Source organism: Protopterus annectens, chromosome 9.part0 (genome assembly GCF_019279795.1).
Source record: "Protopterus annectens isolate FY-2018-M chromosome 9.part0, PAN1.0, whole genome shotgun sequence".
Classification (NCBI taxonomy): domain Eukaryota; kingdom Metazoa; phylum Chordata; order Ceratodontiformes; family Protopteridae; genus Protopterus; species Protopterus annectens.
The window spans coordinates 1255684534-1255709193 of NC_056743.1; the positions used below are offsets into that span (position 1 = coordinate 1255684534).

General features: G+C 43.2%; 1 protein-coding gene across 1 annotated transcript in view; it reads right to left on the minus strand.

Moving 5' to 3' along the window:
- Nucleotides 1-24660, minus strand: part of SSRP1 (structure specific recognition protein 1) — a gene marked incomplete in the record, with an annotated part of 1053281 nt that overhangs the window by 919393 nt on the left and 109228 nt on the right. Inside the window, 2 exon segments of the mRNA XM_044084178.1 lie at nucleotides 6681-6866; nucleotides 16782-17085. Coding sequence (XP_043940113.1) covers nucleotides 6681-6866; nucleotides 16782-16835 — 240 coding nt within the window.

The window sequence follows — 24660 nt, forward strand, 5'->3', positions numbered from 1 at the left end:
TATCCTTGGGAAATTATATTTAAAACCCATTTGTCCTGAGTAATGAGTTCCCAGTTTTTTGCCTGCGGGGCAATCTTTCCCCCTAAAGGAGCAGTCAGTTGAGAAGGGCTTGGAAGTTTTAAAGTTAAGTCATTGAGACATTTACCATAGGGGGGAGTCTTACTACTCCCTGCTTTGGAAGTGGGAGCCCCCCCACTGCTTAGTCCTGTGCGTACCCTGGGACTGAAGTCTGGGTGTTCTGATGGTTCTGGGTTTGGACTGAAGGCCTGGAAGAGGCAGGAAAGGTCCAATTCTTAGAGGGCCAATGCCTACTAAATCTTGGAGGCTGTATTTGCAGGAAATCTTTAACTGTTTGCATAGATTTAGCTTTTTCCTCCATCTTTTTAAGTAGTACTTCTGCTTTGTTGCCAAACAGGCGCTTCTGGTTTAAAGGAGCATCCAACAATTTAGCTTTAACATGATCTGGCAAAGATTGCTCCTTAAGCCAAGCATGCCATCTAGCACTTCGCTAATACTTTCTCCAATACCTGCTGGAAAGCACTAGGAAGCCTTAAACTCAAACACTGAACTCTCCTTGTTAACAAGGAGAAATTAATAGTAGGCACTAAACAGCCTATAATTGCAAAGTACCTTGCTAAGGAAACAGCTCCTATACTTTACAAAGAAAAAAAAAAAAAGCCCCAAACCAGGCATGTCCAAGGGTCAGCTTCCGGTGATTTCTCCTGTCCATCTGGTGAATCTGGGCATACTGGGGCAATGCAGCAATTGCCTCATGTACACAGACAACCCTCTCCTCCTACCACCCAACACTACAACCTGTGAGAGATGCACTTACATAGCCAAAATGGAAGCAAAGCTCTCTCCACCCACGATTGTGCTAAACAGTCAAGAGGAGAAGGTTAACACCCACACTACACCTCAAGCAACACATAGCCCTTCTAAACATGCACCACCAACACCCACATATAGCAACACTAAATCCACATGCAGAGGCCCTTAACTGTAACCTGCCCAAGCAACAAAGACCTCTGAAGCTGAAACGCAAACAAACACCAATCACAACCAATGTGTCACATAGTTCACACCAGTGTGCCACCCAGCAACAGCCCCTAAGGCAAGACAATGTACCTAACACTTTAATCATAGGTGACTCTATAGTCTGGCAGACTGATGTCCCTCTCACCAGGTTGAATAAGGAGAAAATTACAGTCAGCTGCCTGTCGGGTGCCAGGATCCGCCACATAACGCATGCACTCAAGTCACTCCACAACAAGTACAAATATGTCATTGTCCATGTTGGAGTGAATGACTTGAGACGTCCCTCCCTGGACTACATGAAAAGAGACATGGAAGAGCTCTCGGATCATGTGGCCCAGGCAGGTATGACCCTAGCCCTGAGTAGCATCCTGCCTTCGCCCAGAATGATACCACAATATAAGGATAAAATGATTGACTTCAACAATTGGCTAAGCCTATGGTGTCATTCAAAGGGGATCCAGTATCTGTCTGTCTGGGATGACATGACTGACAGACCACGATGCTTTGCCAGAGATGGTCTGCACCTGTCGCCCCTGGGATTCAGGTTACTGGCTAAGGCTCTTGCCACCCCTATAGTGCCTTTTTTAGGCAAACTTCAAAGGACAAAACCACCACCGTAACAGGTACAAGCATGCAAAATCTGAAGGTAATGTTACTCAATGCTAGAAGTCTAAACCTCAAAATGCACTCTCGAGGCACTCCTAAAAATGGAGAACATAGATATCTGTGCAGTAACTGAGACCTGGTTCAAGGCTCCAGAGAGCACCCCTGCAATACCAGGCTACAACTCTTACCACACTTTTCGGCCACCAAACCAGGACCGAAACACTAAAGGTGGAGGAGTGTCAATATTCACCAAGGATATTCACACTTCCAGGCTAGTTGGCCAACACAATGTGTCTGAAATTCTCCAAGTGCAACTAACACTAGGTAAGACTGCAATCCAAACTGTAGCTTGCTACAGCTCCCCCACCATACCCCAAGATTCTCACTACACCTTTCTAAACATACTGGAAAATATTAAGATAGAACCAAACACCCCAATACTGGGTGATTTTAACTACCCTGCCATTAACTGGGAAAACTACTCATGTCCCAACACCTTTGCGCAACGGTTCTTGGAATTCATAAATTCCAACGCCCTGGATCAACTAATCCATAGTCCCACAAGGGGCTCCAATATCCTAGACCTGGTCATTACCAACATAGGAAATCAATGCTCCATACCTATGGTCAACCCCCTCGTTAGTCAGGTCTGACCATAAGCTAATCACCCTTAACATCCACATCCCACCCCCCAGTAAAGAAACCACCATAAAAAACTTCTCCAAAGTCAACTTCATGCTACTCAAGTCAGAAGTGACAAACTTCATGACACCCATGCAGACGGGAACTGAAAGTTCAACTGCTGAATCCTACACCAAGGCACTGTACGAGCACATCCACTCATGCATGAATCGTGCCATCCCAAATAGAACCAAAATGCTCTCATCCAAAAAAAGGAAGCCAATCTGGTGGTCCCCTGCCATAAACAAACTTTACAACAAAAGGAAGAAACTTTTGCAGAAAAGAGGAAAATCCCAGGATGCAAAAAACTCCCCTACTAGCCTCAGTAAGAAACTGAGATGCCTCAAAATCCTCCAAAGCTAGTTATGAAAATAAAATTGCCAAAGATTCCAAAGACAACCACAAAGCATTCTATAAACTATATCAAGAATCTAAATGGCAATGCTCAGATCTGCTCTGAGCTAAAACAGAATGGCATTAAATATACTGATCCGAAGGATATTGCCAATATCCTGGCAGATAGATTCAGTGCCAACTTCACCCCCCTCTCACCCCCTAAATGGCCCATCTCAATACCGAAGATTGCCAAATTCCAGTAATAACTGGCCACACAGGTACAAAACGCACTCTCTAAAGCCAAGAATACAGCATCCATGGGACCAGATGACATCCCGGGCTGTGTACTACATGAACTACAATATGAACTGGCACCTCACCCAAGTGTCATGTTTAATCATAGCCTCACCTCAGGTTTCATGCCCACCGAGTGGCGCAGAGCTACAGTTATCCCAATCCACAAGGAGGGATCCACCTTGGATCCCGGAAACTACCGTCCCATCAGTCTGACAAGCCTTATTCTGCAAGGCCATGGAGCGTATTATCATGGAACTTAAAGACATTGGCAACCTTCAAACACTGTAAAAGTAGCAGACTCCAAATCCAGCTCCAGACAAGTGACAAGTGGAGTACCTCTGGGTTTAGTCCTGGGGCCGCTCTTGTTTGGCATCTACTTCTCTGAAGTACAGGTCAACACTAAGGGACTCTGGCTAACAAAGTTTGCAGATGACTGCAAACTGGGAGCCATTATTGAATCCCCAAATGATGTGGATACTCTACAAAAGAGCCTTACAGAAACAGATGCTTGGTGCCAGAGCCATGGGCTCAAGCTCAATGCCAAGAAATGTATTGTTCTCCCCTTTGGGAAAAAACATGTATCCATGAATTACCATATAGGTGGCAGTACACTAAACACAGAAAGTGTGATAAGAGACTTAGGGACACAGGTGGACAGTGGTCTCACCTTCGATAACCACATCGCCACAACAGTCAGGAAATCCTTTTATGTGGCACACCTAATCACGAAGGGCTTTTCATCCAGAAAAAAGGAGGTCATTGTCCCACTGTACTCATCCCTCATTAGACCCATTACAGAATACAACGCCCCATTTGGGGTATGCATCTCTCAAGACATCTGCAACAGCTGGAAAGGCCTCAGAAATACCTCACTAAAAGAATCACAGGCCTAAAGCAGATGCCCTACGCTGACCGCCTTAAAAACTCCAGCTATACTCTGTCACATATCGTCTACTCAGAGGCGATCTCTGCTTAACATACAAGGCCATGTCAAACCCAGAGCTGTTGGACATGCTACACTTAAAGAAATCCCAATCCCTCAAGGTTTAGATCCCTGGAGCGTGTAGCTCTATCACAATAAACAAAACATGCTGGAGGGATAGGTTCCTGACCCAGAGACTCCCCAGACTTTGGAATAGATTGCCCCATACATGTCAAGCAGAGTGCCTCTTTGGACCTCTTCAAGAGGAACCTTGACGATTGGATGGGAGAAAGGAAATTCACCCCAGGGATCACATCAGTCGCCCTGCTAGACAGGGATCCAGGAAAGTAAATAATGTGGGAAGAAATAGCCAGGGAATTGTTATGGCTAGGCTTGTATAGGCCCTAGGGCTGATAGCCTAGTACCAACCTATGAACCTATGAAGTACAGACCCAGTGACAGCAGCCCTGCAAGATGCCTCTAGTGAATCAAAACCACATTGTAGGTTTTCCAACTTGTTCAGCAGAATGCATTAAATCTTGTAAATCCTTATTTTCAGCAGAGTCAGGAATCATCATTTTCTGTTTAAGCAATCTAATAATATGCTGCTGATACTTTAACATATGAAACTGGCAGTTTAAGGCCCTAATGGCCAAGGACGCAGACGTGTATACCTTCTTACCCAATCTATTCAGCGCCCTGGAATCTCTATCAGAGGGGGTAGGATTTCTGGCAGTAGTAGCCTTAATGTCCTTGGGTCCCTGTGAAATGGTCTCAGGATCCGCAGTAGGATTTTTAAAGAGGAACTTGAGAGTCAGGAACCCTGTAATATCTGGTTTTCTGGGAGCAGAAGGTAAGGAGTCAGGGGCAAAGCTAGATTCCGAAAAGGCATCAACAATGTCCAGTACAGGGGGGAAAGCTAAAGGCCTGTGGGGCAGGAGTAAGAAATCCCTAAGCCTCTTTTTAGAAACAGAGTAATCCTGGCTTTCCCAGCGAAAATGCTCCCCAAGACCATGCAAGGTTTCACAAGAGAGAAATCCTCTGGAGGCAGTACTGGCCTTAGGTAAACTGGTACCCTAGGCAAAAGGGCTCCAGGGTGCCCCACCACGTGCCCCCCATCCTGGTCTACCTACACCTAATAAATACTGGAAAAGTGCCCCTACTAGAGTGGTGCCCTAGGCGGCCGCCTAGTTGGCCTATGCCTAAGGTCGGCCATGTCTGGAGGGGAAGCAGAGGAAATAGATTCCTCTGCATCAGAATCCTCATAGGTAGACAAAGGTAAATCCTGGTCAGAGGAAACAGAAATTTCAGAATCCTGATCAGAAGAATCATAAGCAAATTCAGTCCTAGGTCTCTTAGAGGGGGAAGGTTGGCTTCCCCTGATTAAAGTAAGGTCTTCAGCCATTCTTATCATTTGTTTTTTAGGCATAGAGGCCTGACCATGCGGTCTGGGCATCTGTTTTCTAGGCATAGATAGAGTTTTATTTATTGACATTTGTTAACTGGGTTTGTCCAACTGGGCTTGTGGCCAATTTTCAGTGAGACCAGAGGAGAAAAGCTCCAGTAGTACATTTTAAACCCGTATAATTTTAAACAATATTGATATAATAGCAGTTATAGCAAAAAGATTCACATATGTTGGGTTACATGCATAAAGTTAAAGTTGCATTAAAAAGAAGCTAACCATTTTACATTTATATAGTTCAATAGGTCAACAATAAAAAAATTTTGTTTGTATAAAATGATGCAAATGCATAGTAGACACATTGGAGAGAGGTGTAATGAGGTACCAAGTATGGTCCTTTTGAGGGTACATAAAGGGAAGGAAGACTGGGTAGGCCTTGAAGAAGATGGCGTCAGTTTAATATGCAAGTCAGTAGGTCTGAATACACAGTCAGAAACCAGTGCCTGCACAGCTGCTCCGGACCCATCCAAGGTAGAGACATCTGTGTTCCACAGTTGAGGCATCTCATGGCATACCGGACTCCGAATGGGTCTCAGTAGAGGCCTGTGAATCTGAAGTAGCGGGTATCAGAGGCTGTGAAAGCACCTGAGTAGCGGCGAACTGGCGACTAGCTTGGGAGAAGAGTCGTCGGCAGCTTTGGACCTTTGCATTTTTTCGTAATGTCTGCAGTCGGGTGGCTTACCAAACTCATATCTGGGTAACTGAACAGAGTACCAAAATATTTAGAAGCATAAATATACAGACGAATAGTTCGTTGTTTAAATAAGGCACAAAACTGACAGAGGTACGTCGTGGTTAGGGCCTAGGCAAGGAATACAGTACGAATGAAAATCTATTTGCTTTCTGTAAGAAAAAGCATTATTGACTTTTACTGACATCGGTTTAGAGCAAGAAAAAGTTTCCCCAACGAGGTACTTAGCTTTAGTTGAAGACTTCGGTTCTGAAACTCAAAAACGAACACTTCAGGAGTCAGCTGACCGGTACTTGAAAACTGCTTCTGCTTCGGGCACCACACAGCAAGAAACACTGATGTAATGGCGTCGGCTGCATGCTCTATACCCCTGATCACCTGACGTCATGGAAGATGACAGCAACAGACACAGGACCAAAGACTGACAATCAGGCCGACTGAGGGCTACTGCAAGCAGATAACCCAAATGTGATGACTAACAGTGAAACACGAAGATAATCACAGTAGGCTGGAACATCATAATGTGGTATTAGAAGAGGATACCAGAATCAATAAGGTAAATGGACAAGTGTCCCTCAGCAACTTATTTGACCACAACTGTACTACATTTAAAAACAGCACATGTGAAAAAAAAAAAGTCTTACCGATTCCCGGAAACCATCATACTTATAGATATGGCCACTCTTGGTATGCAGCTTTAATCCATGCCCCATTGCTACTCGACGCCAGACACCGTTTCCCAAGTCATTTGCTTGGATGTTGTCTACCTTCCCAGTCTTGTTATTTTTGAAAACCAAGCCTTGTTTACTGATCCGCAAACGTCCATCATTCTGCAAGAAAACGGGATGTGGACAGAAAAGGGAAGGTTATATTAACTGCAGCAGTCCATTTACAGACAAGATGAAGACTGTATCCACACTCGCACTACTCACTACTTACTGCATCTACCACTCGTGTGCACATCGTTTTGTTTTCCTTTAAGTAATGTTTGGTCCAGCTAAGCAAAACTACAGTTAAGGTGCTTAGGTGTTTTAAAGACACTTTTCACAACCTGTCAATGCTGCTGCAAGCCATGTAACAAAGCTGCATTGGAGAAAAGGTCATTAAGTCTGCACATCAGTACATCACTGCCTTAAACAGTTTTACTTTCTCCAGCCAATCTTTACATTTAAGATAAATGCCACAAACAAAACACAATTAAGATTGGGCTTAGTATTGTACTACAATACTATTATACTGTGATATGCATTGCCACTAGTATACGTCTTCCCCAACCATCTAGATTTAGTACCTCCTCAGGCATAATTCAAGCGCAAACAGTGTGACTGCACCACAAGAGTAAAGATGAAGCTATGAAGCTCACTGGCAGCACTCACCCTTTATCCCCTGCTAGATCAATTTCAACTAGCTCAATGGGCTTTTAATCAGAAAGTAGGAGAGACTACATGCCCCAAGTGAATTAAAGGCTGTATGAATGTTGGGGCAACAGCCCTTCTGCCAGCCCCACATTTGCTTTTATTAGGCCCTTTGCTCATTTTAATGACTAAAGTTTCATAACAGTCCCCCTTGCTTTAAATTATCATCCACAGTGGAATGCAGCTCTCCATGTTCAATATGATTAATTGCAAGTTAGAAATCACACTCTTCGGTCTCTCAAAACTGAAGAAATATAATGAACAGCCACATATAAACTGCTGCAACAGGCACAATTCTCAAACAGAGCATAGGACCATTATCCACATCAAAGAACTCTTCCAAACAAAAGTAGCCACTCCTTTACATAGTTTGTGTAAAATTCAAAGGTTATCCAACTATTTGCCAATTACCCAATCAAAGCTACCATTACGGCTGGTAAAGATGGCTTCTGGGATATCCGGAATATCCATGAAGGTCCTTCTTAGGTTTATTCAATGTCAGCAAAAATAAAGTTTGCTCACTGCCATCTTCGCTGATGAACAGCCAGTGATTGGGAACACAAATCTGGTCCAGTTAAGCTGGTAACAATAGCTTTCTGCAGCATGCGTGCAGAAGCATGCAAATGTTTACAGACGGCATTAGCTGGGCCTTCCACAGCAACTTGTGTGTTCACATCAGCCACTGGGGTCTGGGTTACCTCATAAGCAGAAAAGCACTCACTTTAAGTGACAGACATCTCCAAGATAGTCTTTCAATGTTTCGCAAATGAATGGGCCAGAAATGGCTCTCACTCTGATGGGAACTAACGGGCCCAACAAATCTCAAGAGACATGTGGCTAAGCAGGCAGCAGGGAATCAAAAAAAAAATTTCATACAAGGGGAAAATTTTCTTGCTCTAAAATGAAGACATTGGATTAAAATGTCTGTCGAACATCATTCTCCAGAAAAATCCACCCACTTTTAAAAAGTTTCTGAACCTCTTCCGATGACTACTAGTATGCAATTTCCCATACCTTCCAATTTCTGCTCTTATCACTACCTACAAAAATCCCCTGCCAGGTCTACATCACAAAGTCGAAGTTTGAAACCAGCACACGCTCTTACATAGACACCACACACACGAAGCTGCAGAAAGTAGAACAGCTGGAACAGTGATTTTTTTCCCCAGGGGGAAAAAAATAATTGCTGGGCCATTGTCGGGACTTTGCCATTTCCTCCACTGTGGTGCGATCTCAGAGTTGGTATATTTAAGTAAGGGGGGGATCACTGTTCCATACGCTCGAGTTTGTGCTTTTGTGTATTTTGTATCGATCTGAGCGTTCGCTCTTTTTAAAAACTTGAGTTTGTGATATAAACCCTCCCCTGCCATCTCAGTGGACCATATGTGCTGAACATTGACGAGAAAGGTCCGCGCAGTTAACAAAACAATGATTTTACATTTTCATACCCCGGCCAATTCCAACAGTTAACATTGCTTCCTTCCTAACCTCTACCATCAGAATGGACAGATTTCATGAACAGAATTTTGACACTCATGCATTTCTCTGAGAATACGGAGCAGTTAAATGTAGAACATTGTAAGAGTAAGCTCCTATCTTCAAAGATGAACAGATGTGCCTGAATCTAATGGAAAATACACTAATATTTCTATGCTAAATCTAAAACAAAATGAAAATATCAGTTTGATATAGAAAATGTTTATGTCTTAAGTCACAACATAATCTGTTACTCTGATGAGAGCTGGTAACCACTCTCAAACCAAAGTGTTTTGCGAACATTGCAGTTTACCAATTTCCAAAAGCCATTCTGAAATTTTTCCCACTACAATTCTCAACATCTCTATAAAGTTTCAAGCTAAAATACGAAATAAGCCAACAGTCTTAGGCATTTTCATCTACTATTTCAGAGCATTTCAAAGATGATGCATTTATTTGTTATTTTTCAACTGAGGTAGACAAATGCTCCACGTGGACCTTTTCCAGATTCAGTTTGGCCAACTGCCATGCTCACTTTCACAATGAAGGCAAATGGATGATAAGTACAACCCTGGACTACTGCACATGTACACAATGAGTAGTAGTAGTATAATACTAAGATTAAGAGGATTTTTTTTTTTTTATATACACACGTTTTATTGATGATGGTTTTTATCATTTGGTAAGGTGAAGAAAGGCATTTTCAACAATTTGTTGATGGCCTTTAATGTTTCAGATTTAAACTTTACATCAAAATGGTCAAAAGATAAAAATCAATATTTTTTAGATATGCTAATACAGCCGAACGAGAAAGTACAGTTTTGTACCTACCATAAATGTAGATGTTAAGAGTGTATTTTCACTGCTGCAGTCATTACACTTGGGTTATCCTGCAGTCAGGCGGTCCTGCAGTTGGGCCAGAGTTCCAAAGTCTTGGTCCGGCGTCTGTTGCTGTCGCTTCGTCCCTGACGACAGTGCGCCAGGGGTATACAAGATGCAGCAGACGCCATTTTCTTCAGTTTTATTGCCAATAAAACATAAAAAATAAAAATACCTTCAGTTACAAGCAAATACACCACATAGGTTGTATAGGGTAGAAAGGTATAGATAAATCCCACCTAAGAAAGAGGGGATGGAGGGAGGGTAACCTGGACTGCAGCAGTGAATACACTAACATCTACATTTATGGTAGGTACGAAACTGTACTATCTTCATAGTGTTTCACTGCTGCAGTCATTACACTTGGGTTGAATCCCAAAGCTGAGGTCGGGTGGTTGGGTCTATAAAGGATTTGGGGTGGCTATGAGGCCCTGCAGCACTTCAGTGGCAAAGCCAGCTCCGGATTTAGAGTAAAGAGGCAAGTGGTAATGCTTGGTAAAGGTGTGCACTGAACTCAAAGTTGCAGCTTCCAAAATATCGTTGGTAAGTACTCCTCTAAGGTAAGCAGTTGAAGTGGCTGTTGCCCTGGTGGACTGCGGCCTAATGTTGCTAGGTACAGTTTTTCCATGCTGTGTAGCAGAAATGCATACAGTGTCCTATCCACTTTGAAATGGTCTGCTTTGAAATAGCCTTTCCCTGTGATCCTGCAGCATATGCAACAAACAATTGCTTAGTTTTCCTGAAAGCTTTTGTTTTGTCCAAGTAGAAGCGTAACTGCCTGTGTATGTCCAATGAGTGCAGAAGTCTCTCCCCTTTATTCTGGGGATTTGGATAAAATGTTGGCAAGAGAATAGTTTGGTTAAGAGCCACACTGGATACCACCTTTGGAATAAATGTAGGGGTTGTTCTTAAAGAAACCCTGTCCTGATGAAAAATGATGAAAGGTTCCACTGCCATTAGTGCCTGTAACTGAGACTCTTCGTGCTGAGGTTATTGCCAGAGGCAGAGCAGTTTTCCATGACACAATTTACTTCTGCTGTACTGGCTGGCTCAAAAGGAGGTAGTTAGATTTTCCAAGACAAAGTTGAGGTCCCAAGTTGGTGTTGGCACTCTCCGGGGCGGTCTTATGTTTTTAGCCCCTCTGAGGTACTGTTTTAACGGATGAGAGAAAACAGGAGGATCCATGTTGTAATGGGCTGAGATGGCAGAGGCGTGGACCTTAATGGATGAAAAAAGATGGGCCTTTGTCCAGCATCTCAGTTAAGTATTGTAATATCTGAGGAATATTTGGAACAAGAGGGTCAAAGCTTTAAGCCTGGTTCCAGGCGCAGAATCTCTTCTAATTTTCTGAATAGGATTTCCTGGTGCTGGGCCTCCTGGCCTCCAAAATAACATCCATAGCAGCTTTAGAGAGAGGTGTTGGTTGCTTGGCTAAGTAATCTGCCATGTAGCCAGATTTAAAGCTGGCTGTGCAGGATCGGATTGTTTTGTTGAGTCAGAAGTTGAGGAATTTGAGGTAAAATCCATGCTGGGCCTCGAGCCAAATTCTTTAAGATTGGGTACCAGTGCTGGCATGGCCAGTTTGGGGCAATCAGGATAATTTTTGGTCTTTGTCTGGCTATTAGGAGTACCTTTGAAAGGAGAGGCAGCGGTGGGAAGGCATAAATTTTTAGGGTTTTCCAGCTGAACAAGAGAGCATCCACTTTCCATGCTTGTGAGTTAAGTCCTTGTGCAGAATTTCTGTAGTTGGCAGTTCAGAGGGGAGGCAAAAAGATCTATGTCTGGGCACCCCCATTTTTGTGTTATTATGCTGAATACTTGTGGATGTAATTTCCACTCGTGAGGATCCACGATGTTTATGCTTAAATCGTCTGCCAGAGTATTTTTCTTTCCTGGCAGGAATTGTGCTTGCAGATGAACTTGATAGGTCAGTGCTGTGTTCCACAAAGTCATGGCTTGTCTGCAGAGGGGATAGGAATGAGTGCCCCCTTGCTTGTTTATGTAGCATATAACTGGTGTTGTCAGTCTTTAGTAATAATGATCCTGGATGCAGAAGGTCCTTGAAAGCTGTTAGGGCATTTTGTACAGCTAGCATATCTTTTTGATTGATGTGAAGATGCAGTTGGTCTGCGGCCCACTTGCCCTGAATACATTTTCCTGCCATGTGTGCTCCCCAGGCGTAATCTGTTGTTAGTGTCTGCCTGGCTGTGGGTGAAGTGAAAGGCTGTCCCTTGTTGTGGTGACATGCCTGTGCCCACCATCGAAACTCCTGTTGTAGGCAGGGAATAAGTGGTATTACTGTTTCCAAACAGTGACAGTGTTGAGTCCAAACACTTTTTAGGTACTATTGTAATTTCCTCATACGCAATCTGGCATATGGTATTAGTAGTATGCAGGATGCCATGAACCCCAAGGCCTGCAGAATTTTTCTTGCAGGGAGTTGGGTTTTTGTTGCCATCAATTGAAAGTACTGAGTCAGTTGTCTTTGCTTGTCTGGTGTGAGATAAGCCATCTGGGCAGTTTTATTTAAGCTGGCACCCAGGAATATTCTCTCGTGAGGGCACTAGTTTTGATTTCTTTTCGTTTACTGTGTACCCTAGGCAAATTAGCAATCTTTTTACAAACGCCAGATGCTTAAGAAGGTCCTTGCTCTCTGCTTGAATAAGACAGTTGTCCAAAGTAGGGATATATTTGAATTCCTTTTTGTCTGCACAATGCAATTTCTGGTGCCAGGCATTTTGTGAAGACCCTGGGCGCAGTAGATAAGCCAAAGGGCAGTGCAGAGAATTGGTAATGCATTGTGCCAGCTGTGAATCTGAGGTATCTTCTGCAATGTCTGATTGGGACATGCAGGCATGCCTCTGAGGTCCAAGGTAACCAGCCAAGCCTTTTGTCCAGCATGGGAAGAAGTTGCTGTAGTGTCAACATTTTGAATTTCGGAACATCCAGGTAAGTATTTTGAGTAGAGAGGTCCAGTATGGGTCTCCAGGCTTTGTCCTTTCTGGGGACCAAGAAAAGTCTCGAGTAAAATTCTTGTCTTTGTTCCTGTTGTGGCACTTTTTGAATAGCTCTCATGTCCATGAGGGCAGTAATTTGTTTTTGTGCCTCTGCCCATTGATTTTGTGGCAGGTCTGGCATTCCGTTTGGCTTTGGTAGAGTGTGAAAGTGGAACCTGTAACTTAAGACAATATTCAGAACCCATTTGTCTTGGTGATTATATGCCAATTTTGTGAAAAAAGTGCTAGTTTTCCCCGTAAAGGAGCAGCCAAAAGGTAAGTGCTTGGCATTTGAAAGGGGAAGTCATTGGGACAGTTTCCTATAATGTTGTGACTTGTCTTCTCCTCCTTTTGGGGTTGAAGCACCCCACTGTCGTGGTCTGCAAGTGCCTTGGGGCGGAGATCTGCCTCTTGGGCATCTGTATCTGCCTCTTTGTGGCCTGTCTGACACTGGAAAGGACCAATTTTTAGAAGGCCAATTTCTGCTAAATCGAGGTGGCTGTACCTGTAAGAAATCCTTCACTGTTTGCATAGATTTTGCCTTACCTCTTCTGCCTTAACACCAAACAAGATATCATGCTGTAAAGGGGTATCCAATAATTTTGCCTTAACATGATCAGGTAAACCTTGTTCTTTTAACCAAGCATGCCTTCGAATCACAGATCCTGTAACTGCGGCTCTACACGAAGCCTCTAAAGAACCAAAAACCACATTGCAGAGTATGTTTTCCCACTTGTTCAGCTGCATGCAATAAATCCTGCATTTCCTTATAATCAGGACCTTCTGAGCTTGTAAGCATTTTCTGTTTTAACAGACATTAAATATTGTTGGTATTTAAATTGCCAGTTCCACATGCTTAAAAGCCCTTACTGCTAAAGTTGCAGAAGTGTAAACTTTCTTCCCCCATCTATCTAATGCTTTAGAATCCCTGTCAGAGGGAACTGGAAGCCTTTACCCCTTTGGGACCCTGAGAAATAGTTTCTGGGTCAGCAGCAGGGTTTTTATAAAGAAATTTGAGAGAGTCAGGGACTCTGTAGTACCTGTCTGGCTTGACTGGTGCTGGGGGCAAAGAATCAGGGGTTAAACTGGATTCTGAGAACACATCATCCACAATATCCAACACAGGCGGAATAGCAAGGGGTCTGTGTTGAGGCAACAAAAGAAAATCTGGGCCTTTTCTTGGATTCTGAATAATCCCGGTTCTCCCAATGGAAATGCTCTCTCATGGTATTAAAGTTTCCCCAAGACAGTAATCCTCAGGAGGAGAGGCTGAAGGGATTGATTCTTCAGCATCAGAGTCCTCATAGGGGGGTAAAGAGTATCCCTGGTCTGAAGAGGATTCAGAAGAAATGGAAACCTGGTCAGAGGCATCATAGTCTGTATCCTGCCTAGGCCTTTTATCAGGAGGGGGATGGGAACCCCTGATCAGAGTAATTAGGTCTTCAGCCATTTTTAGCATCTGTTTTTTAGGCATGGAGGCCTGTCCAGGTGAATGCTGTATTTGTTTCTTTGTCTTTAATGGAGTTTTAGACTGTTGTTGTTTTGATGGTAATCGGTGAAGGTCTGAAAACACCATTAGAAGCAGATGCCTGCTAAGCAACTCCGGACCCATCTGAGGGTTAATTTCCGTAGGCCCAATACCTTGAGTTTCCATAGGCCTAGTAATCCCCACGTAGGAGTCTGAGGCGGCCTGTGGCTCTGAGGTAGCAGGTGTCAGGGGCTGCGAAAGGACCTCACTGAGAACCGGCGACTGGCCTAGAAGAGGCTTCGTCTGTTTTGGACCCTCTGATGCCTGTCCTTATCTTTGTCGCTGTGTTTTTTTTGTGTATTCCGGTCGGTTGTTCCGATGGCATGGTGTAATTGAACCTTCGGCCAAAATAATGGCGAGCAAAATCAAACCTACGTTTAATAGTGCGCTTGTTAAATCTAGCACAAAACAGACAACTAGTGACATCGTGGTCTGGGCCTAGGCATGGAATACAGTAAGAATGAAAATCCTTATGAGGTATTTGCTTCCCACAAGAAATGCAATTATTAACTTTTACTGACATCGGTCTGAGGCAAGAAAATGTTTCCTCAATGGGGTACTCAGCTTTATTGAAGACTTCGGTTCTGAAATTAGACTTAGAAAATCTCAGGAGTCTGCCGACCAGCACTTGCTAACTACTTTTGCTTCGGGCACCGCGTGGCAAGAAAGACCGAAGAAAATGGCATCGGCTGCATCTTGTATACCCCTGGAGCACTGATGTCAGAGAAGCGACAGCAACAGACGCCAGACCAAGACTTTGGAACTCTGGCCGACTGCGGGACCACCTGACGGCAGGATAACCCAAGTGTAATGACTGCAGCAGTGAAACACGATGAACATCAATGATTCTATTACTTCAAAGATTTAGAGAAAAACAGAATTCATAAATGTTTCTTTGCACAGTGTGCAAACATGCAGTCTTGCAAAGATGAACATAATGGAACAAGGCAATAAGGGCTTCGAGACTTAAGTGTGGACAGAGTGTTCTGGAAGAAATGGTAAACTTAGACAAGCTATTTAGTGACAGGATATAATCTTATTTTATAAGATATCATTTAAATGATATGTTAGAAGGATTCAGTCCAATTTTAAAAGGAGAGGAAAAAAAGGTGGCCTATTATACAATGACTAAAAATGTAAAGATTACATCTTGGCATGTTTCACAACATACCCTGTAAATTCTTATGCCTTGAAGGAGACATTTAAGGCAGATAGGAAAATAATTTTGGACAATGCAGAGTTCAGTAGAATCTTAGGTAAGGCACCCATCTTTTTTCAGATAAAAAGGGTAGGAACATAAGTTGTTTAGGAAGAGTAGATTCATTAGAGAATGATTTTGGGACTTTTTCATGCAATGGGTGCAAGCATGCTATGGCTTTTGAAAGCCAAGAAATTCCTTAAGGGGAATGTAGATTCCCTTTTACAATTCAGGTAACTAGTATGGCAGATGAAGTTGAATGCTAATACACTGCCCAGTCTGAATGAGTGTGTTCTGAGGAGGTATGTAAAATAAACACAAGTGCTCAAAAATAATTTTAAGGAGAAATGTTTAGTGGTTTCTTAGTGATGGTAATATGTCTGACATACAGGATTCCTATTCAGTACTTTTGTGGAGTTGCTGTTTTCACACATTTTGTTTTACTGATGGTTACACAGAAGGATAAAATGGAATCTAACAAACTTATGGTACTTGGGTAAAGCTACACTACAGGGTTTACTAATATGGTACAAATATCTGCAAATTCCAAACTCTCACTACTTCAGTTTTCTTGAATACAACTATACAACTTCCTAGTCCTTGCAAAAGATATTTACTTTCACCATGACAGCAACAGACACCATAGCAAGCCAGGTTACAAAGTCATTAGCAGTTTACAGCAAAGGTGGCTAGGAGGGAAAACATCAGTCTGCATTGCCTGTACAGTCTTGCTGCATACTTCGTCACTTAGTGTGAGTGAATGTCTCTGCGTGAGAGAGAGAGAGCAAGAGTGAGAAAGTCAGACAGAATGGCTACAGTTTGAATAATCACTCCGATGTACAGGTCTTGCTTGGGGAGGTATGAGGACAGAAACTGTCAAAATCTGGCTAACTGTCCGTTTTTACAACAATGCCCGGGCAAACATTGAAGAACGGAAAAAAAGCCAAATCTAAAGTTAAGGACAAAGAAGTGCATCAAAAGCACCTTCTCATTCCTTTATCTAGTAAAATGAGAAAATGTGTCTTCAATATTAATGGAATGTTCTTCATTGAAAGCTCACTGCATAACAATTTCTTAGTGAAAGACAAAGTAGACAGTCTCACTAGCCATGGAACACTGGGCTTCAGGCAACCTAACTGCAGGTTTATTGTTCAATTAAGAATCCTGGTATTAAATGCATTTCATGCACAAGTAAGAATCCTATTATCACTGGAACAACAAATAAAAATGGTGTAATGCTAACAGTTACTCACCATAGAACCCTTCACCTCCTGATACACTTCATTATACTCCAGTGTGTCAGACATGGCCGTTTAGAGTACTTGTTTTCTCTGACCCAAGACCAAACAAAAGAGGATCCCTGCAAGTTTCCTCACTTCTGTCTCAAGTCAGGCTCCTCTGCCTTAAAAGTGTATAAGTTTTCAGGTAAACTGTGACATCTGTTGGGTTTTGGTTAAAAAAAATAGCAAGCAGGGTCTGCAACCAAAATTCTTCTTTCAAGTGGGCTGGCAAAGAAAGCTGGGCAACTGTACACAGGTCCTGATGATGCAACAACTCCTGGGGAGAAGGAAAAAAATATACATTAGGTATTCAGACAGAACAAGGGAGTAGCTATGGGGTCCAATAGCATACATAGTTACATTTCCAAAATTCAATCTGTCACGTTTACATATCAAGTGGAATTTCACCTAAAGCTCATTATATGCATACTTTAAGGAAAATGAGATCTTTTTTATTATTTTACTTACCATTTTGCACCACATTCTGTGGTGCAGAGAATGGCAAAAACATTCATGTCTGCATCTGTCCAAATAGATCCTGAAAACATTTAATAATTCCTCCATGCAATATGAATTTACAGCTCAGAAATTTAAGTTTTATTTCAGCCCTCTGCGAGGACACCAGAGGGATGTAGTGCAAATACATCCACAGACATTAACAGATGCACTACTGCACATGCACAGTCATACTAAAAATCTAGGGATATATTCACAAGCTAGCCCTTTTGTGAGATCACCAGAAGCCAAAGAAAAGTTATGTGGACATATTTAATAAGTTTACAAGTTTTTAAATTAAAAAATGCTGTACGTTAAAAGGTGCAGCTAGTCATTAAAAAAAAACACACCATTTTAGCACTTCAATGAAAGTGCTGCAAATTGGAAATATATTTACAACTGTGACTGTACACCATGTTTCTGCCAATTCTCTCAAACCTCCAAGACACTGAACACTGGCTTGGTCATAGTCCTGTGTTGGTTGCCATTTGTTGCTCGCCTCCTTAGATGAGTCACGTCCTGAATGCCACCAAGTTAAAGATAATTCAAGTTTGCCTCTTAAAAAGCAGAAAACAGGAGCAAATAATTAAATGACACTCCAATGTGCCTGCTTAAACTTCACAAATTAAGTGGCTTAAAAACAAAACTCCAATTCAGTCCAAACCACTAAATAAAATAAATGCAAGTACTTCTAAAAATACTTGTTCATTCTATTAACCTGAACTACTGCACACATCCTTTTTTGCTGCCAATGTTTTCCTATCAGACCGCAGGTTCTCGTACTGTCACATCAAACCTCCTGTACATCATAAAACCCAAATTTGGGCCTCAGCCTCTCCACCTCCAAGAGTCAAAAGCCAGAATAGCACATAATCTGCACTGCTCTCAAAATAAGCCCCCCCCCCCCCCAAGGCATTTTAGACACTCCTGACTGGGAATTATGCCCACAACTACATTTTTAATGACTTAGACCTTCCTAACCATTTCTAATAAAACAGCAAAGAAAAGTACAGTTTTGTACCTACCATAAATGTAGAGGTTAGAGGATCCACATTGCTGCAGTCATAACCTGTGGGTAGTCCGCTGTCCTCGGTCGGCCCGAATACCAAAGAGCTAGGCTGGCGTCGGTCATTGTCGCCTAGAGCTGACGTCAGTACGTAGTAGTACTTAAGCACATGACCGACGCCATATCCTCAGTCTTTCTTGCCCCAGATGTCAGAAGGCCTAAAAATGAAGGCCAGAACTAAAGTAGTAAAAGCCCAACAACCACCAGTGTGGAAATAAAGAGTATCCCAAAAAGAAACCCAGCAACCACCACTATAGAGGGGAAGAAACCCAGCAACCACCACTATAGAGGGGAAGGAGGGAGGGATAATTGGACTGCAGCAATGTGGATCCTCGAACATCTACATTTATGGTAGGTACAAAACTGTACTATGTTCTTCATCTCACATTGCTGCAGTCATAACCTGTGGGTAGAATCCCAAAGCAAAGGAAAAGGGAGGCTGGCAAACTACAAAGCATTAGGAGCTGCTAACATGCCCTGTAAAACTGCAGTGGCAAACCCAGCCCTGGACTTGGAATAAAGAGGGAGATGGTAATGCTTAGTAAAAGTGTGTACTGAACTCCAAGTAGCTGCCTCCAAAATAACCTTAGTAGCTACACCCCTTAGAAAAGCAGTAGAAGTGGCAGTAGCCCTAGTAGAATGAGGTCTGATCCCAGCAGGAACATCCTTCCCATGATGAGAACAAAAGGCAATACAATGACCAATCCACTTTGAAATAGTCTGCTTTGAAACAGCTTTCCCTTGTGAACTCAAAGCAAAAGAAACAAATAACTGTTGAGTCTGTCTGAACTCCTTAGTTCTGCTCAAATAGTAACGTAACTGCCTGTGGATATCCAAAGAATGCAAGACTTTTTCCCCTTTATTTTGGGGATCAGCATAAAAAGTAGGCAAATGAATAGACTGGTTCAAGGCCACATTAGAAACCACTTTAGGCATAAAAGTAGGGTTAGTTCGCAAAGAAACTCTATCCTTATGAAATATCAAAAAGGGTTCAACTGCCATGAGTGCCTGCAATTCAGATACCCTCCTAGCAGAAGTAATGGCCAACAAAAAAGCAGTCTTCCAAGACAAAAACTTCAGTTCAGACGTAGCTGCAGGTTCAAAAGGAGGTAAAGTAAGTTTCTCCAAAACAAAATTGAGATCCCAGGAAGGAGTAGGAGCTCTACGTGGGGGTCTTATATTCTTTGCTCCTCTAAGAAATTGTTTGAACAAAGGATGAGAAAATAAAGGAGGGTCACAATCATAGTGAGCAGAAATGGCTGCAGCATGAACCTTCACAGAAGAGAATGACAAACCCTTGTCCAGTAATTCAGTAAGATATTGTAGTGCAAAACTCAAATTAGGCACTGAAACATCAAAGCCCTTTGCAGTGCTCCAAAGAAAAAAATCTCTTCCATTTATCAGCATAAACATTTCTAGTGCTAGGCCGCCTGGCTTCCAAAATGACATTCAAAACCTGTTGAGGAAGCCGAGACCCCACCGGCTCCATCACAGAATACGCCAGGCTGTCAGATGGAGGGACTGCACCTGAACATTGAGAAAATGATAGTTTGACTGGGACAAATGAGGAACCTGTGGCAGAAGCCAAGGAGGCTCCTGGATTAAACTCCTCAGCAGAGGATACCAATGCTGACGTGGCCAATCTGGTGCTATTAGAATCATGCAAGGCTTGTCCTGCCTGACTTTCAAGAGTACCTTGGGGAGAAGAGGCAGAGGAGGAAAAGCATAAACGTGAAGGTTGTTCCAACTGAAAGATAGAGCATCCACTTTCCAAGCATCTGGGTGGAACATCTTTGTGCAAAATTTTGGAAGTTGAAAATTCAGTGGAGAAGCGAACAGATCTATGTCTGGAGTTCCCCAAGCCAGAGTCAATTGTTTGAAAACCTGAGGATCCAGTTTCCACTCGTGGGGATCCACAATTTGCCTGCTCAATATATCTGCTAGGGAGTTCTGAGCTCCCGGCAGAAACCGTGCTTGAAGATTGATTCGAAAACTCAGAGCAGTCTCCCACAAAATCATTGCTCGCCTGCAAAGAGGGTAGGAATGGGTTCCCCCCTGCTTGTTGATGTACCACATGACTGTTGTGTTGTCTGTTTGAATCAACACCTGTCCCGGCTGAAGCAGGTCCTTGAAGGCCAAAGCAAATTGAACTGCTAACATCTCCTTCATGTTGATATGCAAATGTAGTAGTTTGGGAGGCCACATGTCTTATTTCCCATTGAAGTGTGCTCCCCAAGTCAAGTCCGAGGCATCCATCGTTCGGATCTGACTCGCCTCTGGTCGGGTCACAGAGTCCCTTGTTTAGGTGACATTCCTGAGCCCACCACAAGAATTCCTTCTGGATGCAAGGTATAATCCGAATGACAGTGTCCAAACCGTGGCAGTGTTGAGTCCACACACTTCTGAGATACCATTGTAGCTTCCTCATATGCAGTTTGGCATTGGGAAGTACTAGAATGCAAGATGCCATGAACCCCAAGGCTTGAAGGACTGTCCTTGCAGTCAGCCTGGACATTACTGATAACTGCTGGAAGTAAAGATGAAGAGTTCTTTGTTTGTCCGGGGTCAGAAATGCCATCTGAGAAGCTGTATTCAGTCTCACACCCAGAAAGCACATGTCCTGAGAGGGTACTAGACTAGACTTTATTTCGTTCACAGAATACCCTAGGCACCTTAAAACTGCCATTACATACTGGAGATGTTGTAGTAATATGTCTTTGTTTTGAGCAAGAATCAGGCAATCGTCCAGATAAGGGTAAATTTGTATTCCTCTCTGTCTGAAGAAAGCAATCACAGGAGCCAGAACTTTTGTGAATACCCTGGCAGTAGATAAACCAAAGGGCAATGCAGAGAACTGATAATGAAGTACCAGCCCGAAATCTCAGGAATCTCCTGCAACTGGGCCTGATAGGGATGTGAAGATAGGCCTCTGAGATCCAGGGTTACCATCCAGTGATCTTTGCCTAGCATAGGCAGAAGTTGTTGTAATGTTAACATCTTGAACTTTGGAATGTCTAGGTAGGTATTGAGAATGGACAAATCCAGAATTGGCCTCCAAGTGTTTCCTTTCTTTGGCACTAGGAATAGACGGGAATAAAATCCTAGGCCTACTTCTGACGGAGGGACCACCTGAATTGCCTCCATCTGCAAAAGCAGAGAAATTTGCTCCTGGGCCTCCAGCCTTTGCTGAGGCGGCACATCCGGCATGCCTTTGAAAGGAGGAAAAGTGTGAAAATAAAACTTGTAACCTTGATTTATTATATCCAACACCCACTGGTCCTGGGTGACCAAATTCCAGTTTTGTTTGAAAAGTCCCAACTTTCCTCCTAGAGGAGCTGCCAGTAAAGAAGGAAGGGTCTGGCAGCGGAAGATACAGGTCATTGGGTCTGCTTACGAAAGGGCTGACCCCTACCCTCACCAGAAGACTGTGCAGGAGAGCTCCAAGTCCTAGGTCTGAAAGAACCCTGAGCGTGAGCCCTGCCTCTACCACGTCTAGACCTGTCCTTAAACTGATAATCCGAAGAAGGATAAGACCATCCTCTAGCAGGCCAATTCCTACTAAACTTAGGGGGCTGCACCTGCATAAAATCCTTGACCGTCTGCATAGACTTAGCCTTATCTTCCATCTTTTTCAAAACTGATTCCACAGGAGGGCCAAAAAGTACTTCAGATTGAAGAGGAGCATCCAAAATCCGAGCCTTAACATGCTCGGACAAATTCTGATCCTCAAGCCAGGCATGTCTACGAATAACTGAACCTGTAGCAGCCACCCTGGATGAAGCCTGAAGAGCATCAAAACCACACTGCAAAGAATGTTTGCCAACTTGATCTGATGCATGAACCAACTCCTGGAGCTCCTTACACTCTATACCCTCAGATAAAGCATCCACCTTAGATTTCAATTGGCCTAACAAAAAATTCTGATACTTCAGCATATGAAACTGGCAATTTAAAGCCCTCATAGCTAACGTAGAGGAGGTGTACACTTTTTTACCCCCACCTATCGAACGCTCTAGAATCCTTATCCACAGGAACTGGATTCTTAGCCACAGAAGCCCCAACACCCTTCGGACCTTGAATAATAGTTTCCGGATCAGCTCTAGGACTCTTGTACAAATACTTATGTGCTTCTGGAACTCTGTAATACCTGTCTGGCTTAACAGGGGCCGGAGGCAAAGAATCAGGATTAAGGGAAGATTCAGAAAAAACATCCTGAACAACATCTAAGACAGGAGGAATAGCCAAGGGCCTATGTTGTGGCAGAAACAAAAATTCCCTAAGCCTTTTCCGAGAATCTGAAAAATCTTGACCTTCCCACTTGAAATGTTCCCTCATGGAATGTAAAGTCTCAGAAAAAGAAAAATCCTCTGGAGGAGAAGCAGACGGACAGGAGTCCTCTGCATTCGAATCTGAATAGGAAGGGAAATCCTGAATTTCTTCAGCTGAGGATTCAGAGTAGTCAGAGGAATGATCCATTCCCTCTAAATCTGCCTCCACCCTAGGCCTCTTCTCTGGGGGGGGGGGGGGGGGGGGGCAAAGAACCCCTGATCAAAGTAACCAAGTCCTCTGCCATTTTCAACATATGCTTTTTAGGAACAGGGGCCAGAGAGCTAGAACTATGACCAGGGCCAACAAGACAAGGTTTGGCCTTAGCATGGCCTTTAGCCACTGAAGTAGAAGGCCTAATAACCTTTTGTAAAGCTGGAACTACAGACGCCTGAGAAGCACCCTCAGCCTGGCCTAACTCCCGAGAGGCCAACTCCTGTAAAAGTAAAGGTTCCCCCTGGGATTCAGCCGAACCCTCGGCAGGATCCACAGGTTCAACCGGAGGCTCCGTAGAACCGGCGTCCGCAACGGACGACTCATCCGGTTTAGACCTTAAAGATTTATCCTTACGCTTTTTAGCGGTAGCGGGCGGAGGATCCGACGGCATGTTATAGTTACACCGTTTACCAAAAACAAGCCTGGCACAGTCTAATCTTCGTTTAATGGTGCGCTTATTAAATCTAGCACAAAAGCGACACCCGACCACGTCGTGCTCAGGCCCCAAGCAAGGAATACAGAAAGAATGATAATCCCTATGAGGTATCTGTTTCCCACAAGAAATACAATTATTAACTTTTTCTGACATCCGGATAACTGAGGCAAGGAAAGACAAAAATTTCCCCAACGGGGTACTTAGCCCAACTTGGTCTTCGGTCTGAAACTCGATAAATGAAAATTTCAGAACGCCGAACGGCACTTGCAAACGCTGCTTCTGCTTCGGACCATGCGGCAAGAAAGACTGAGGATATGGCGGTCATGCGCTTAAGTACTACTACGTACTGACGTCAGCTCTAGGCGACAATGACCGACGCCAGCCTAGCTCTTTGGTATTCGGGCCGACCGAGGACAGCGGACTACCCACAGGTTATGACTGCAGCAATGTGAGACGAAGAACATCAGCAACAAACTGAAGCAAGATGATTAAAACTGCTGCTAAAGAACTATGTGAAAATTGCCATAAATACTATGAACTTTTTACTGAAATTTAAGAAAAGACCCAACAGAGCAGTAACAAAAGTCGAAGTCAGCAGGATGTCGAGTATAACTTGTCTCTGTACTGCTCCACACTACAAAAGTTTACTAACCAGTTTAATGAGCATCTGAACGCGGGTAAAGTCAGTAATCTTAAATTTTGAACTCTGGTATCTACTTTGGCAGTCCCTAAAGTTTTACTTCGCAATGAAGCTACTCGGTCAGAAGGAATGCCCCAATAATGACAAGCTAATCCTTGGATGATTTCAAGTAGTATTTTCATTTATAAAGAAATGTATTATAATTTTGGTGATTAATCTTCCAGTGCAACATCCACCTGGCCTTTGGCCCTGTGTTTACGACACCCACAACCACAATTCACAGCTACAAAATATAACTTTTAAAGACTCGTTTAGGAAGTGCTGATTTAGTGAGTATCCATATAAATGCCTTTAACCAGCATCAAGATTCTCTCTTTTGGGCGGTATTACTCAATCACCCCCTCATAGTCTTTCTGCAACTAAATAGGTCTAAGAATAAGAGAGATGTTACTGCTCTCTAACTCAAAAGTAGATGTATGGATTCTCCAAGGCCAACACTGCCTTCCCCATAAGAGGAAAAAACTTATCAGATCATTCTCAAACATGAATGCCTCAGTCTACATATGGAAGGAGAGGACAATGAAATAAGGAAAACTTCAACTGCAGTAACATTTCATCTTCAGCTGCAAAAGTTTTACATGCACTAAGATTTTATGACATAGGTTCATAGGTT